The 18,005-nt window shown below is 41.8% G+C and overlaps 1 protein-coding gene across 1 annotated transcript in view; it reads left to right on the top strand.

The window, feature by feature from the left end:
* Nucleotides 1-3,133: 3,133 nt before the first annotated feature.
* LOC115781809 (multiple C2 and transmembrane domain-containing protein 2) overlaps nucleotides 3,134-18,005 on the top strand; it is a 31,463-nt gene continuing 16,591 nt past the window's right edge. Inside the window, 18 exon segments of the mRNA XM_075074376.1 lie at nucleotides 3,134-3,253; nucleotides 3,605-4,556; nucleotides 4,845-4,886; nucleotides 4,971-5,061; nucleotides 7,023-7,165; nucleotides 7,279-7,355; nucleotides 7,445-7,559; nucleotides 7,659-7,682; nucleotides 10,006-10,170; nucleotides 10,866-10,996; nucleotides 11,106-11,245; nucleotides 11,248-11,291; nucleotides 11,508-11,601; nucleotides 11,686-11,788; nucleotides 11,886-11,988; nucleotides 12,096-12,197; nucleotides 12,316-12,390; nucleotides 12,669-12,788. Coding sequence (XP_074930477.1) covers nucleotides 3,618-4,556; nucleotides 4,845-4,886; nucleotides 4,971-5,061; nucleotides 7,023-7,165; nucleotides 7,279-7,355; nucleotides 7,445-7,559; nucleotides 7,659-7,682; nucleotides 10,006-10,170; nucleotides 10,866-10,996; nucleotides 11,106-11,245; nucleotides 11,248-11,291; nucleotides 11,508-11,601; nucleotides 11,686-11,788; nucleotides 11,886-11,988; nucleotides 12,096-12,197; nucleotides 12,316-12,390; nucleotides 12,669-12,788 — 2,508 coding nt within the window. The 5' untranslated portion in view covers nucleotides 3,134-3,253; nucleotides 3,605-3,617.

Raw genomic sequence — 18,005 nt, 5'->3', positions numbered from 1 at the left:
CTGTTTTATAGGAGAAAATGATCCATAGAGGCCAAACCCTTTTTTTTCTTTTTTTGGTACCAGGCTGTAAATATGCTTTTTAATCTTGTACAGTTGGGCATTTTAATATGATAGTCTGCAAGGACTGAATCCTTTCTGGAACCAGCCTCAAGTACAGTAGCACCTAGAGCAGGGATCCTCAAATCCAGGCCTCGAGGTCCGGTGTCCTGGAGGTTTTAGATGTGTCTCTGCTTCAGAAGTCGTTAGCAGGACTCTGGAGAACTTGACTGCATACTGAGGAGGTAATTCAGCCATTTGATTCAGGTGTGTTGGATCAGGGACACATCTAAAACCTGCAGGACACCGGACCTCGAGGCCTGGATTTGAGGACCCCTGACCTAGAGGAACTGCAGCTTTTGACACTTTCTGACTTGACTCCATTTTCAGCGCTGGGGACTGGACCTGGGTTACCATGCTGGACAGGTTTCATTATACAAAGATATACATAAAAATAAAAATCTCAACATTGTTTTTCTGTTGGCTTGTTTTTGTAGTGCTTTTAGAGCCCACACACATTTCTCTTTTGAGGAAAATTTATACAGAATATCAAAAAACTTTTAAACTACGAACTTATTAAAGGAAATTTCCTTGACATGCGAAACTGTGACACCGGTGTCACCGTGGGTTCTTAACAGGTATGTCAAAATTATATAAAGACCAATAACTTATCAATACAAATATTTCAGCAAAGCAAATATTGTTTTGAATCTTCAGTAGGCTATAGTTTAGTAGGAGTACCTGCATAGTATTGGTCTGATTAGGGTATAATAATGTCTAGGCTAAATTCTGTGTTTAGCTCCAAGATATTATGACTCAACAGCACATAAAAGCTTCTCTTGGTGACTTTTTTTGTGGGAACTGGTGCTGGTGATGTGAGCGTGAATGGTTGTGTGATAAACTGTTGACATGCCCAGCACCACCTGGACTCTGAACTGGATAAATGGATGACCTGAAATGTAAATCTGCTGAAAATATCTGGAGACCCAACTCTCATAACTCCTGCACACAAAATTCAGTCAGTTGGAAAAAGAAAGCTAGCTGCTATCTCTCTCTGCACAAGATTTGGGTCAAAAGTGAAACAGTAATATGCAGAGTGCAAGTGCTCTGGGAGCAATCTGATAACTGACCTCTGAAAATGCCCCAGAGACTGACCCTAAAAGGGAGAAATCAGGTAAGATTTTTTTGATTTTTAAAAAATTTTTTTTGGAGCCAATTCTCAAAATTTGGGGCACCTTGTACACCAAATGTTGCACAAGAATATGGAAAAATCATGTTACCATCTTGATTTTCTTTGCATCAACCCTGAATTGTGATAATCTAAAGGGGCAACCAGTTCCTAGACAAACAAACAGGTCTGCCTTCATTCATTAACTCAGCTCTTCGATGTCCAGATTTCATGTCTAGCAAAAGAAAAGAAAAAAAACAAAACAAAAGAAACAAACAAAAAACAAGCAAAAAAATAATCCCTAATATCTTCATTTTCAGATAAACTAAAATGCACTCTCTGCCAAATGTTCAAGCCAACCAATAATCATTGTAGTTGTTTTGTTGCTCTTCCATTCATGACCTCTTTGGTATCCAGCTGAACAAGATTGCTGTTCTGACCTGTGAAGGAGTTACTGACATATTGCAGCCTTTATCTCAACATGCTATGCAAACATCATGGTGGTGCATGCATTTTGAGCATATCTCTTAAAGCTTGTCAATAATCCAAGTAACTTTTGGGCCTGTTGTAATACAGTTGAGCGTCAGATAGTTAAACCTAACCGCTAGCAGCTAGGTCAGTTACTATGGGTACATTTGCCTTAGTTTTATTTTAGTCTTAACATTACTTGGGTATTTTGGACAAGTTCTCCAGTACATTATTGCTTCTTTTACATACAAATAAAAACTTAAACTACATTTATCAAACATAAAATGCAGAGACAAATGGAGGTTTTAGGTCAGCTGCAGTCCACAGGCTCGCTCATTAATGGCTGCATTCAGTTTGTAGGCTTGTATGTGCATAACTCAGTAGATTTGTCCCCAAGTGCATGTTCTTGGCTTTCCTTCCTGAGACCAGCTGTGATTTAGGCTGGAAGATGTCCACTGTGCATGGGTAGAGTAACCAAGCAGGGTTTTGGGTTGTTTGAGTTGTGTGAGAAGGAGGGCGACAGGCCACCTGCCATAGGGGCTTGCCCTGTTCTGATGCCCAGCCCTGCCTTTCAACAGGAAGCCAAGTAGAGGGCCTTTCATGTGGGCTTGATCTCCTAAAGACATCAGCAAATATTGAACAAGACAGTCCAGACTCAAACACATCTGTTGTCATATAGTCTCAACTGTTAGGCTCAGACAAGGAGAGAGAGAGAGAGAGGGAACACCAATGTGTCTGTTGCATTAGCGTCTATCTGTAGACAGAAAGCTATAGTTTATACTTTGTAAACACAAATGCTCCTTTTTAACTAGCTTAGGCTAAACCGCATTCTACTGTAAACAAATATGGGGGTGTATGAAAGTAATGGAGTTTGGTGTGGTGAAGCAGCTACTGAGTGCCAGATCCTCCCTGACATTTCATATGCCTCAGCCATGTTGCAGAATCCATCAGCAGCATTTTTGGGACTGTTTTGGACACATAAGAAAGACAGTTGTATTGTATAATTAGGCTAGATTAAGGCATTAAGTATATTTTCAAATACTTGGACCTATAATAGAACCCATGTTAGAGAATGCAAGTCATGAAACATACAAATGCAAATAAACTGCCAAATATACAAATCAACAATCAACAGACTGGCAAAACAGGCTGCTGTACTGTGAGCAACTGTTTTATAGTTTCAGTGCTCCAGTGTCAGTTTAATCTCTCGCTACATTGTCTTAATTTACTCCATATTTGTTGTCAGATTTTTTTCCTGAGCTCACACAACTGGAGTCGCACTGTACTGTGTGTGTGGCTCCATCCATCGCAGACAACTTGGGTAGGTCTTAATAGTTGAAAGGCATTCCCATAGTCACTGAAACTCACCTCGTTTGACTGGTATGGCTAGTTTTATCTAGTTTGGGTTCTCCACCAATCACGTTTCTGGGACCTTGAATGATGTGTTGCCTTAAATACTTACTCTTTTTCGTCATAGTTGGGGCAGCTGACTTGTCTGTCGCACATTTTTCATCTGCTCTCGGTGGAAACTAACTCAGTGTGTAAGTTTGCCTGGCTTCAAAACAGAAGTTGACTGAACAGGTATGGCACAGTTTCTTCTTTGTCTGAATTAGTCTGGGAAAATCCAGTTTCATTCAGAATATTGTGTGTCAAGTTATTTTTTTAAATTTAATTTCAACACCAATGGTAAGATTATTCAGTTATACAGAAAGCTGCTACACTAAATCAGATGGCTGTTCAGTAGAGCTGGGACCTGGTGGTGTGTATATAGTAAAATCTTTTTGAATGTTGCCCTTAAAAATGCCAGTGTGTTTCACGCCAGCTCAAATGTAGTTTTTGTCATCATGTAGCTTCTGCAGAAATGCTTTAGGCCAGCAAACATGCGCAGCAAAGTAACTCCATTTCACTGTTGTTGATTATTTTAATTTGAAGGGTTTCACTCAAAATGGACACCAAGAAAAAGCATTTCAGGCTTCTGAAGCTTCCCAGAATAAAGAAAACCCCTAAGAAGCTGGGGAGGAATTTGGCCAATCGACGAAGTATTTCAGTACCCAACCTATGTGAGCCAGGTGAAGCATCTTTCGCTGAGAGTGCCTTGCCGCCTGCTGCCACTGGCATCTCGCCCGGTCTGAGTGATACTGATTCCATTGCAAGTTCAAACTTTGATGGGCATTTTTTTACAGACATACTAAGTGATCGAGCTCCAGAAACTAAACTCAGATTTCTTCCAAATCCAGTTTTGAACAGAGCAAATGAACCAGCGGAGACACGGATTGTTTATGAAGAAATTAGGGACATGAATAATTCAGCTTTAGAGAACAAACAGAACTTACAAGATATGTATGCTAAGGTAGACAAAAAAGGCAAAGGGGGTTTATTAAAGTTTGCTTTGGAACCAACCCCTACAACAAAGCATGTGTATGAGAGTGCACAAGACCTTTCACCAAGCCCAGACCTTCCAGAGAGAGGGAATCTTCTTAGTGAAGATGCCCCAGCAGAGAGAGGGCGTTCACACAGTGTTGCTGCAGCACTGGCAAGAGCACACTCTCTGGGGGAGCAAACGAACCCTTACAGGCAAAAGATATCATTAGAGCAGAAAAAGACATCATCTGAAAAAGAAACTCCACCAGCAATCAGACAAAATGCTTCCAAAGGTTGGATGATGATGGACACTATGGAGAGTGGAGAAGGCAACTCTCTGGACTCAGCTTGTGACACTCCTAGTGAGGAGAAAGTCAAAATGCCCTGGACAACAGATGCAGATGAATGGGACAGATACCCCGATACTCCTCTGCTGATGCAAGAGATAGATGTAGGTCTGCTACAGGAAACCCAGGGGGAGGAAGAGGAGGAGGAGGAAGAGGAGGAGGAAGAAACTGGAGAGGTCAGTATTATTTTTATTATTATGTATTTAGGCATATGTTTGGTCTGAGGATCCTTGCTGCTACTTGAAGTCTGTAGGTAGTGTTTTGGATTTTTATGGATTTGTACGTCACATCAGTGATTTCCTTTTACCACAACAATTGACACAGACAAGGAAACGAATCCAGTTCCCTGCTCATATATCAGAGAGCCTGGAGAAGTAACAGGTTATCTCCTAGAAATGATTGAATGTGCAGTTTTCATTATGTTTTATCAAATGCCACATTTTTTTTTATATGTATACACTTAGATGGCCAGTGAATCAGGCAACTTCTATGATGAAAATCCTTCTGTAAGTACTCATTGAGTTGTCTTTGTTTAAGTAAACAAAAATCTGGTATGACAAATGCATATAAATGTAGATGATTCTCCACAGGATGCTTCTGCACCCGGCCCATTCCAGAGGTACCTCTTGAACATCAACCTAAAGCGGGGTACAAGTCTGGTCATCAGAGACAAGCGCTCAGGTAGGTCAGAAACCCACAGGTGATCCATAAAATAAGGTCCTGACCTTTTACAACCTGTGAAATTAAGTTAAAGGCCTCACCTAGATCTTAGAAATTTGAATAAGCTAACATCAAATCCTGTTCTTGTAGCTGCAGCTAAACAGGAAATCTTTGATAAAATGTTGAATCCACATGAACTGCTTATAGATCTTTTATTGTGACGTGGATGGAAAGTGCGCTATCCTTCAGTTCAGTTCAAGCTCTTATTTACTGGTGAGATTGACATCTTGTGAAGTTATGCACGGACAAGCACAAACCAGCAAGTATGCAGTCAAACGGGTCTGACAAAAGACTGATAATATGAAGAAGAACATTCAGTTACACATGGAACTACTGGTATTGCAGCTTATATAAACAGCTGTTGTCCATAGATTTTCCTTACCTCTCAAATTCTCAGTAATCTAAACATTTTAAGTCAAAGCTGCCTTTCTCTTTAATTATTTTATTGGTGTCTTTTGGTTTAATAGTTTTAGTAAACATCCTAAAATGGCAGAGCCGTGTTTTGGTTGCATTTATTAATTGTCACAGTCATGTATACAACCAATTTGAAAGTTGTTTTATTTTCATTCAGAATCCTTATAACCTTGAATCAGGTATTAATCTCTGAGAGAGAAAAGATTCCGTTTCCTTTCCCCTGAGGCCTCGGTCAATGGGAAATTATCACCCCCAAGTGGTCATAAGTTGAATTACACCATATGAAAAAAATTGTGAGGCCTGATCAAGAATTCAAATTTAAAGAGATATTCTGGGCTTTTTTTCTTTTCTTTTCTTTTCCTTGTTTTTGTATTTTAGATTTGGAAAAAAATTGACACCTCTGGGCTTTTCTTTTCACCCAATCCTAAACTTTGCTGTGCCTCCCTTACTTTGGGGGAATCATCTAAAAGCGATACGGTGGAAGTTTCTTCTTCAAATGATTTCGTTTTGTGGCACAAGGTTCTTAAGGCTTTCAAGCTAGTTGAGACCTTACTTTCCCTGACGAGCTGGCACCATGATGATGCAATCCTCACACGCCTCCTATCTCTCTAACTGTTTGCCCAACAATCAACACAGTGCCAAAAGCTTACCAATGGCATACATTGTCATTACATATTCTGAAAGGACCCACATCACCAGCCCCCGTTCCTTGTTTTTTGTTCTCCCCCTTTTTTTTTTTCCCATTAATTTCCATCGTCACCATTCTCAGTCATGCCAGAGCTTTTCTCCTTGCTAGCTGCCACATTCTCCTCCTGTCAAGCTGCCTGGAGGTTTCCCTGTCACAGGCTGGCAGGGTGGAGCTGCTGTGGGTCCTGCCTGCCTTTGCGAGATGTTCATTTGGAGTAGGGAGCTGACAGGCCTGACAGCCCATCCCCACAGGGCCTTTGTCATGTGATTCAAGCCTCCCTGCAGGCTCTCTCAAGCACCCCTTTATTCCCCTATACAAATGAAGGCATGGGGCTGGCTTTCATTTTTTGGCCAATCTGCATGCAATTGCAGAAACAAAGAAGTCCCATACCCCCACCCCACTCACAGACAGACTTTCTTAACAAGCTTGGAGGATTAACACTGGTTGCTTCTAGATTTTGGTTTCTGGTAGCCTCATGCTGGCGAGTGTTTCTACCCTGTGACAATTAAACAGCTACATTCTTCTGTTTTTGCCATGTGTGGGGTGCAACTCCTCCATACATATTTCAGTCTCTCGCACAACCAGCATGGGGGAAGGGTGTATATATGAATGTGCGTTTTCATGCACAGTGTACATGAATAAAGCGACAAGACGCTAACATAATTTAGTTTTCATTTAGTATTTCCAGTTCCTCTGTGTGCTGTTGTGGAATCAGCATTTGTACCATTGCAGTTATTAATAATTTAACATTTAAGATGGCCCCCCACTTGTGTTACACAATACTAGCTTGCTGATTTGTTCTTCATTGTGTTTAATTTAGGCACCAGTGATCCTTATGTGAAGTTCAAGCTTGAAGGGAAGCAGTTCTATAAAAGCAAAGTGGTTTATAAAAACCTGAATCCACACTGGAACGAGTCCTTCTCTCACCCATTACGAGACAGAGAGCACAACGTGGAAGTTCGGGTAGGGCATTTTCAAGCAACACCGGTCTTGTGCCAGAACACGCAATTTCAGTTTAAATGCAAGGCCACGAGATGTTTAATTTATTTTATGCAATTTGTGTAATAATGTTGCAGGTCTATGATAAAAATCGGACCTCTGATGATTTCATGGGCTCCAGCTTTATTTCTGTGAAAGATCTAGAATTGAACAAGTGAGCAACATATATATATTTTATATTTTAGACATTATATTATGCACAGGTGGTCTTCAGTTTGAAGCTTCTTGCCCTTCTCCTCACAGAACCCAAGAAATGGAGTTGTGTCTTGAAGATCCAAAAAGTAAAGAAGATGACATGGGAGTCATCATTGTTGACGTCTGCCTAATGTATAGAGATGCCACCATAAAAAAGGGCCCGGTAAGCATATTTTAGATGTGACGACTGTTTGTGTGAGTGCGTGTACAAAATTCATGTGTGCAAAATGATTCATGCAATTTTTTTTTTCCCCATTTCTAGAGATTTGGAAACAAAAAGAATAAGGTATGGATTTTAAAATTTCCACATTTGCCTTTAAGCTTGAATTTGTAGCTGTATCCATCATCTTTTTTTATTTCCTCATTAGCGCTTATGGTTAGGCTGATCTAACTCACTAGGGGGCAGTAGCTCACTACACAATGGTGCAACAAAGAACAAGGCATATATTCAGAGCTCAGGCTTTTGTGTGTAACCTTGTTATCAGCACAGCCTATTTCTTTTCTGGTTTATAGTTAACCTTTTTAGCAATGCATACCATATTCAGTGGAATCATTTTGTGTAAGGAAAGTATGATACAATATCACATTCTGATCAAAACCGAAGTAATAATATTCGCTGAATATGCTGTCATGAAAGAGCCTTTTGATGAGTATTATAGAGCAGTATTTGGTTTTGTGGTAAACAAAGTTCCGTCTTCCTCTCAAGTGGTTTTCAATATATTGCAGCAGTAATTAGATTCAGAGTGAAATAGGAGGGTTGCTGTTTGGGACTCACACTGCAGCGATTGGGTTTATTTTCACACCTATGCTGTCACTACATCTGCCACTGTTCAGTCTCTTGATGGTCCAGTAGGCAGTCTCAATTTGAAATTAGATGACAAAGGAATGAATGCCATTTTCATACACATTGTAGGTTATCCACTACAGATGGTTAAATATACTCAAAGGGAGACGGAAATGTGTGGTGGGACTTTGCGCGATGTTCTGCTGCCTAAATCACAGTGCTAATTTAACAATGTAACAATGACATTTTTTCCCCCCATTTCATTTTTGACAAACGTACAATATCTTATTGCATTTAACACCTATCCTGGAAGTGCTGAATACCCAGCTCTTGCAGCTCTACTCCCCCTCTGTCAGAACATCGTTTTCTCCCTCTGTGTTACCACGACAGAGACAGGGAATTGCAAGTGCCTAAGTAAAAGTCTGCTGTGTGACAGTGTTTCAAACAGGAGGGGGCGTATGGGAGAAGCGGAAGGGGGGGGCTTGGCTGTTGGAGGCATGCTGCCAGTGTGGGATGACTAAGATCGGCAAGGCTGATAATTCCCAGGCATAGCGGGCAATAACCCAGATGTTAGGATGTAATATCACAGCTGTGGATGGACAGTGCTGAGATACCAGCCAAATGGACCTGGGTCTGAGCTCATCATGCTTGTCCCCATGCTGTCCCACCATATGGAAGCAATCGCACAGCCCTTTTAAGACCAGGAATAGATTCTCTTTAGGGGCCACTTACAGTTAAGTGGAATTGTTTTATTGGCCGCTGAGATAGAAATGTGTCCAAGATAAACACTTGGGATGACTTGGCTGAGGCCTGTTTTATATCGCTCCTCCACTCCCTCTGTTCCTCTTCTTTTGAAGGGGCTGATATTTATAGGGCTGTGCCTGTGGTATTCCATGTTAATTCAGGTCCCTGAGATGTGCTTTGATCCCCTCCGGATTGGGTGGCAATGTGGGTTGCGACCCTGTAGCTATGAGGAGGGGCCGGAGTGGCAGGGGAGTTGCAGTGGGGCTGTTTGAAGCAGCGTCGCTGGGGCAGCCGAAGGAGCTGGGCAATCAAAGAAGCCAGAGCAGATTACGCTCCTTCGCTTTAATTACAGTCAGCCCTACACAACCTCTGTGCTGTTTGTTTTTACAGCCCTGGCCTATCACCGCACAGCCTCACGGGAACTCTAACATGGAAACATATCAAGGTCTCTCTTTCTCTCTCTCACACACTTGCTCTGTGACACACGGCAGGAGAAGTGGATTATTTGCTGCTCTCGAAGAGTTCTCGAAAGCACGATGCCCTGGTCAGTTTTATAGCTTCACCTTGGCAGAAAACATTTGTTTCTTTGCTGGTTGTATTAAAACTGGATAAATTTGCTAACATGCAGCAAACTCTGATGCTGGCCATACATGCTGCATGTATGCATAATTTGCTGATGAGAGAGCTGTGTGGTTTGCATCATTACTCACTGCTGCCTGCTGTCTCTGGTGCAGTATGCCAAGTGTCCTGCCTCCCCACACTCAGTCTGGAAGCCAGTGATGAGTGGGACTGTCACAGCCAGGGACATCTGGCTGCTCGCTGACGTCCCTCTCTTCCTCTCTTTCCAGGAGCCGCCATGGTGTGGTTTGCCTGTCAGTAGAGATGTGCTAATGTGCACCAACAGAGATGCACTGTATAATGTAAACCTTTGTCCTAGTTTCATGCACTCAGCAAACATGATGAGATGCCAGGGTGAGGCGGGAGCAGGTAAAAGGAAGGGAGCTCAAAAAGCTTGCATGCATGTTACGTTAAAAAAAAGATGTAACTGTCTGTGTGCATCTTTGACCCGCTGCAAAACCAGGCCACACCAGCTCAGCGCTCTGAAACACAGAAGAATCAGCTGAAGAACCAGATGTGGACTGGAGTGCTGGGTGTCACCTTGGTGGAGGGACAGAACATGCCACGGCAGGGCCATGGTGACATTTACGTCCGCTTTCGCCTTGGTGATCAGAAGTACAAAAGCAAGGTTGGACCGCTCTTATTAAAAGTCTTTCTTCTTTTGCAGTTCTCCTATACTCCCTTTACTCATGCTCCTCTGTCTTTTTAATATCTGCTCTTTAGACTTTAACTTTCTTCCTAGCCCCTATCTCTTACTTCCCCGCTTTTCTCTCCCAGCAGGCGCCTGCCAGTGACTCACCTCCACCTTGGCTCACTGGGCCATGGCAGAGGCAGCTCATTAGACTGGGCAAGGCTGCCACTCACTTCTAACTGTGCTTCGAGTGCCGGGCTTCATTGCCTTCATTTGCATACCCAGCATGCCCTGTTCATCTACCTGTACTTGTTGGCCTCCCCCCCGATGATTCTATGGTGCACTTGTCTCATGTTGTCGTGTCATTTCTTTGTAAACCTCTCTGCTTTCCTCTCTGCTTGTTTGTTTGTTGAACAAAGCTGATTCTAATTGGAAGCTGTCAGTGTTTACAATCCCACAGTGGCTACTGAGGTGTACACATACAAGCACACACAAATAGATACACATACGCACAACATACCTCTCTTTCTCCTCTCCTGCCTCTTTCTGGTAGTACTGAGTGAAGACTTAATCCACCTGTCATGCAGGAGCTGCTCAGTCTGATAATGCATTAAACCTGACATTGCGTCAAAGTGTTTGTGTGTGTGTGTGCGTTACTGTATGTGCTGAAGCCGCATCTTTTCTGCCCTTAGAACCTTTGCATTCAGGAAAATCCCCAGTGGAGAGAGCAGTTTGACTTCAATCAGTTTGAAGATAACCAGGAACCTCTACAGGTGGAGATGTGCTCAAAGAAAGGGAGGAAGAGTGAAGAATCATGGGGGATGTGAGTATTCCCTGGTTTGTAAAGTTAAATTTGTTCACACCGGCTCCTCTCAGGAACTTACACACCTTACAAGTTGTTTCAATTGAGCGATTCTCCTTTTGTGTGTCAGGCTTGAGGTCGACGTATCGAGACTTCCTCTTAATGAGGGGCAATTCTACAGTCAGATGCTGAACCCAGGAAAAGGCAGGGTGGTGTTTCTGATTACCCTGAGATCCTGCTGGGGAGTTTCCATCACTGACATTGATGGCGCTACTTTAAAAAAAATGATGAGAAAGACGCAGTGGTGGAGAAATTTGTATGTTTTTCATTTTGTAGGAACATCATTTTTTTATGTGAAACAGCAAGATAGTAGTCATGAACTTTACACCCAGTGATTCAGTAACAAATTCAAATATAATATGGAATAGCTTTTTCTAAGATTAATATAATTCTGTTATATGTAGAGCAGTACTACATTTAATAATTATGCCATCTTTGTTTGTGTAATATTTTTAAATGTAATCTTTTTCAGAGTTTAAAAAACTCTCACAACTGTATGAGAGATATTGGCCTCCTTCAGGTCAGCGTAATCAAGGCAAATGATCTCCCCGCAACAGACCTTAATGGTATTAAGCTATTCCTTTTCATCTTTTCTATTTTCAAAGCCATTTCTTTATATTAAATAATAACACATCTTTGCCTTTTTGCAGGAAAAAGCAACCCCCTGTGTGTCGTTGAGCTGGGGAACTGTAAACTTCAAACTCACACAGTCCATAAGACTGTTAATCCAGAGTGGAGCAAAGCCTTTACATTGTAAGTAAGACAAGTGGGGAAAAAAAGAAGCAAATCATCTTATTTATTTTGTAATTTATACTTTGACACTAATAACATTTGCATTACTCATTTGCAGCCCAATTAAGGACATCACCGAAGTGGTAGAGTTGACTGTCTTTGATGAAAATGGAGACAAAACCCCAAACTTTTTGGGGAAGGTGGTCATTCCTTTACTTACTGTAAGTGTGATGAGTTGATAAATGTCTTAACAATTAATGTCAGGCATACAAGCTGCAAATCAGTCTTTTATATATGTATCTATGTGTGCATTTTGAATTTCTAAAAGGTTAAAAATGGCCAGCAGATCACCCTGCTACTGAAGAAAGAAAAATTGGGAAGTGCAGCTAAAGGAACCATCACACTCGAGCTGGAGATTATCTACAACAAAGTAAAGATCAAACCGAATGTGGTCAAGATTGTTAATGTTGATAATAGGCTGCAGTATATTCACTATATACTGTGAATAAAGTCTTGCAGCATTCATTTGGTTTCTTTGTTTGCCTCAGATAGGAGCTGGTGTCAAATGCTTCCAGCCAAAGGAGGCAAAATTAACGGAGGAAAACCTGAAGTTCAACAAAAAGGTGATCTCGGTTGATGGTTTTAGCAGAGTGTTGCAGAAGGAACTTAAAAACTTACCATAAGGTTCCCATCGCAACTCACTAATAAAGTGACCGCTAAAAATCTACACATGGTCAGAGTTTAGATTGTTCTAATTAACCTAATTAGTTTTATTGGGTCTAGCTTCATAGTGGCAAGTAAGGGATTGTAAAGCCAATTCAACCTCATTGCAAAGCCATCAACATTTCATCCAGTATCAAATGATACTAACTCTTGTTTTCTTCCAATTATTTCCCATTAGGTTCTTGCCCAGAGTATATATCGGGTCCGCAAAATCAGCACAGCAGTTCTGTCCACGTTACAGTACATTAAAAGCTGTTTTCAGTGGGAGAGCACGCAACGGAGTCTAATAGCCTTTCTGGTAAGTCATTGCTTCATGTTAATGAACTCTCTTTAAGCCTAGGGGCGAACAAGTTTTGTCCCATTTCACTGCAGCCCAGTTTTAACTCTTTCATTTTATGTGAATTAGATGTTGAAGAGAATCTTTGGTTTAGCCATTTTCTCTCCCTGCTGGTCTTTTTCCCATGAAAAAACAATGACTGCCTTCTGTTTTTATCCCATGTGTATGTGATGGATGTGATTTATCCTTTAAATCAAACCCCACTTGGCTTTCCTTCAGTTCTGATGACATTAGAGTGTATTTGAAGGTGTGGGGTTTGGGCGTTTGTACATCTGACTTCTCGGTAAAGCCTCCTAACCCTGGGGATGGTGTAAGGAGGATCACAGTCTCAGCTTCCTTGGGTGGAGTAGTGACAGTCTGCCTCTGAGATTTGAACCTTGTTTAAATGTCTCTGTTTAGCTGTTTTTAATGAGGGTATGTGATCTTAGGTCCTAAGCTTAAATAATCTTAAAGCACCCAGTGAATCCCCTGCAGTACAGCACATGTAATGTCATGATTAAGAGTGCACACTTACCATGAAAGCCCTGCCAGCGCTGTGTCAGGGTGAGGAAGCGGTCACAGACAGGGTGTGTGAAGAACTCTCCTTTCACTGCCTTTCTTCTGTCTGCTCTGTCTCAGGATGACATGCAATTCATACCTGGTGTATTCTATAAGCCCTTCTCACTGATCCTGAGGTGCAAATCCCCCCAGGCAATGGCCAGGCTCAGTGTATCACAGCCTTTAGAACAGCACAGCACACAGACAGACAGGCGGACACACAGACAGGAAGGCAGAGAACAATGCAGGCAATTGTATAAGGAGAGTGGGAGGCAGGCTACTATCTGGGAAAGAAAGTTGGAGCACAGAAAGAAGAAGAAAACAGTTCAGTAAGAGTGCGGGCAAGATAGTGAGAGACTTGGAGGCAGACAGACAGGCATGGATATGGGCAGGAGAGCAGGAGGATAGGCAGGCTGACAGGTGACAGGTCAGCGGGATGGGGGCATCTTCTTCCACCTATAATTAGATCCTCCGCAGGCAATGGGAGTGTGAGGTGGTACACTCTAATCTTTCATTTCCACTTCTACTACACCTGCTGTTTAAGAGTTCAGCAGATTTTAGAATTGTGGAAGACGACTCGCGTTCACTTTTCTCGTGGTGATTGTCATTGTTGCAGCAGTGTAGCGCTTCCCTTTTTCTTTTTTTTTTGGTCAGCTGTGTATAATCCGTTTGCTGTCAGTGAAAATGATAATTCTTGCAACATCGAATATAACAGCTTATCCTTTTATTTGAAACAACTGTTGTGTTTTCAGACACTAATACCAGCATGCTGGTTGATATGTTTAAAAGCAGACAGTAACGGAGTAGTCAGAGTACGCCTGTGCCCGTGAAGAGGTGTGCTTCAAATAGTCTAAGTGTCAAAGGTGCACAGTGAGAATTGCCCAAAGAGAGGGAAACTGGCATTGTTATTCATCACCCACTCATCAGCAGACCGAGAGTAACAGCGAGTGAAAAGCTCTTTTTTTTTCAGTGATTTATTACAGCCTCAACAAGCACAGTGAAACATGCAAATCACATGTAATACTGCAACAGGAAAAAACTCTTTCTGATACTGCCTCACTGTCAATGAGGCCAACCACAAGGTCTTGACTGACTGTCATTACAAGCCTGGTGCCATGCCACCATCCCTGTCTTGTGCCCCTGCCCACTCCAAGGGCGTCCACCGTACAGTCACTTCCCCTCCTCCAAGTCATCGTTTCCAATTAAGTTACTGTTTTGGAGCTGTCTAAAGCAGCATGCCACCATGTGCTTAATGAAAGCAGCTCCCACTCCTATCTTTATATCTTTAGGCAGTGGTAATAAGGTAACTGATTCAGACATTGACAGATGGCCTCTGCTTGCCTCTCAGATGTGCATAATTATACCACTAGTGTCTGCTCTTTTCCACAGTGGCAGGCAGAGCAAGGCTTCTCAGGGTATAGCAGTTGGAAACACTGCAGCGGTGGGTCTAGCTATAATATACATTACAATACATTATTTATCATTGCAGGCAGACCAGTCCTACCCTTTTACACTATATACATCCTGTAATGCATTACCACAGCTGTGGTTTTTTACTGGGACTGCGGGATGCTCACGTAGTGCTTTACCAGGAATACTTAAGCCATTATAATCACTCAGTCCCACAGGCCAATTTCTGACCTCTACACAGCACGTAGTCTACGCTGCTATCCTGTTTATGTAGATTTTATATCTGCATTATGAAGAGGTTTGTTGGTCTAGGGTGTGCAAGGTATTCAAATTTGCATGAGAGATCACTGCTCTAGTTCACATTAAACGAGTGGAAAGAATAACTGAGTTGATTTATATATATATATATATATATATATATAGATTATATATATATATATATATATATATATATATATATATATATATATATATATATATATATATGGTGCACATTTGACTTATTTGCTTGGGCTACTAACAAGTGTTTTTGCATGAGAGGCGACTGTAAGGAATGGAAAGACTTGCAGCATTGTTACAGTTTGTGAATGCAGGAGGTTGCGTGTTTTGACTGTGCAAACTCATCAGCAGAGTACACACCGTTTGAAGTTACCTTCAGCTTTCTACCAATGGGTTGCAGTTTTAAAATAGTGTCTCTAATTAGGTAATGTAATTTAAAAAAAAAAAAAAAAAGAAGGAAAGAAAAACAAGAAAAAAGGGGAAAAAAATTTTTGTCGTGATTTAAACAAAGTTTTGGCAAATCCTCATAAACATTCTCATCAGTAAGTGGAAATACAAACATGAAATTTGGATTTTTTCCCCTTCTTCTTGTTATGCTACAGTAATGAGCTGAGGATCTGGGCTTTTGACAACAGCATGTTCCTTTCTCTGAGAGAGAGGAAAATTTGACAGCTAAAATCTTCATAAAATAAGTGCCTTTAGATGTGCTTTTCACTAAGACTGAGCGAGATGAATGTGCTATACATCAGCAGTGACTCGAGAGGGGTCACCCAGAGTTCTTTGCTGCACGCAAGGATACCACCTGTAGATGGAGCTACAGCACTGCTAGAAACATCAACGGAGGCACCGGAGAGCTCAGATCACTAACTTTTCCCAACAGGAGCCATTCGTGGGAACAACTTGGAGTGAAATCCTCCATTCTGTGCATTAAACCAAAAGACACAAGTTTCTTCTGCAAAATAAATACATTTATAAATAACAAGAAGTAAATGAACATGTATTAACCAGCAAAATTAATCTGGAGTTTAAAGTTGAGAACAATTTTGATTTAGATGAAACTGTTGAAAGGTATAAAAAAAAAAGAAAAAAAAAGAAAAAAAAGGATCATTTACACTTGAAAGCTTATTTGGAGCTTTGCTGTCATTAGACCGTTTTAAGTATTTAAGTAGAATTAATATTTTAACATACGAGGTACCTCATCTGTCAGGACTTAGACTATAAAGAAACCTGTAAACCTTGCGTGAGTATTTGAACCATTTTCTTTTCCGCATTGCCAGGTAACAACTGCTTTAGACATCATTTGACAGCCTGTGAAATGCTGATTGCCTCACATCACACACTGTAAAGATGGCATTTGATGAATGTTTGATGCGGTGCAGCTGTAAACACACTTGGCAGCTGCAACGGGTGCTTTTTTGCGGGCTGATAGAATCATCGTCGTCCCAGATGAGGGCAGGACAGGGTCAGATCTGGCTCCAGAGGTCTCAGGAGACCACCTGTGTAGAGCAACAGCAGTCAGAGCCATTAACCAGAACACCAGGCTGGCCAAGATGAAGGCCATAATCAGAGTTGTCATAATTGTTCTTGTTAACACCGTCCCTGAATATGAGATGCTTTGTGAGTCTTGGATGTGCTCTTTTGTGGTTTACTGCATTGCAGTGTGTCTCCGCTTTTTGTGAGAAAAGCAAGAGGGCCGTGTGTGCCTGTGAATTGTCTCCTTGTTTCTGCTTTACATCTGTTTTCTCTCTGTTTGAAAAAGTTGGAGGCCTTAAAGGAGTGGGTTTTTTCAGTCTCATGAGGGTTACACTCTCCATCTCCATGGCTGTGGGAGTTCTCACAGGCTGTGCAGTGGGAATGTGTCTAGAAAGGAAAAAAAAAAATAAATTGATGGCAGTGATGGCGGTGTGTGTTCATGGTGTTTTAGTCTGAGATCTATTAATTATTAAATGATAGTCTGTGACTACTTGCAAACTGCTCAGCAGTGCCTCCTGATTTAACACACTATTATTATTTATCTGCCCTCAGATAGCAGTGTTTCTGCTGACAGCTCTTGAGGCTGGCTGAATTCAGCGTGTAACCTTGGAACATGTCACTTTATTTGTGGGATTAATAAGCTTTCTGTGCTAATGTTCACGTCATTAGGGCTGTGAAATTCTTGATGTTTTATGTTTTAGGACACACAAAGTTGTGTACACGTGAATTAATTTAAACTATTGCTCACGATTATAATTTTCCATTGTAAAACAGCATAAATTAACTCTTACGTTTTAATAAGTAGTTACTGACTTATGAGCGGACGAGATTTTATCAGTGCATCTGTTGCGCTTTGTTGTTTTATATTATGCATGTTTTCAGCCTAGTTGAAGAATGCTCTGCATTTGACCCCGTTGTCCGTGCAGTATCATCGCCACCTTCCCGCTCACAGAGGACACCTCTCTCTGTGCAGCTGAGGTAGCGACCTGTGTGGCTGTTTCGGAGCCGGTCTTGGCCCCGACGTGAGCTGAACTGACAGGGAGAAAGAGTCCATACCACTCCCCCCCCAACCTCCTCAGGGGAGAAGGCTCGCATGGCAGATCTGTCACCCAGGAGGTCGCTCAGTGTTAACGCTCCCGACACGGATTAAACACTAGTGGCCAGTGCCGGAGTGCGGGGTCAGTGTAGCCACCACTGACAGGCACCACAGGGCCCCCACTGACTGCCCCGCTCCAGCCTGTACTGGCACTACTCTGGCCCTGGCATGTGTCAGACAGGCAGGGAGACAACGGCCAGAGATCTCCCTGTGCGCAAATGCTAATGCCTTGCCTTGCATAACTGCTTTTCATAAGTGCTTTGATAAAGAGCTATCACTGTGCCATGCAGGTGTACTTACAAGCTTATCATTTTGCCAACGTTAACCTTTCTTTTACAACTTTGAAATAGTAGTGAACACTGATTTGACGTCAGTAACACTAT

Source organism: Archocentrus centrarchus, chromosome 6 (assembly GCF_007364275.1).
Source record: "Archocentrus centrarchus isolate MPI-CPG fArcCen1 chromosome 6, fArcCen1, whole genome shotgun sequence".
NCBI lineage: Eukaryota > Metazoa > Chordata > Actinopteri > Cichliformes > Cichlidae > Archocentrus > Archocentrus centrarchus.
The sequence above is the reverse complement of the archived record's forward strand: the minus strand, read 5'-3'. Positions and strand labels throughout refer to the sequence as shown.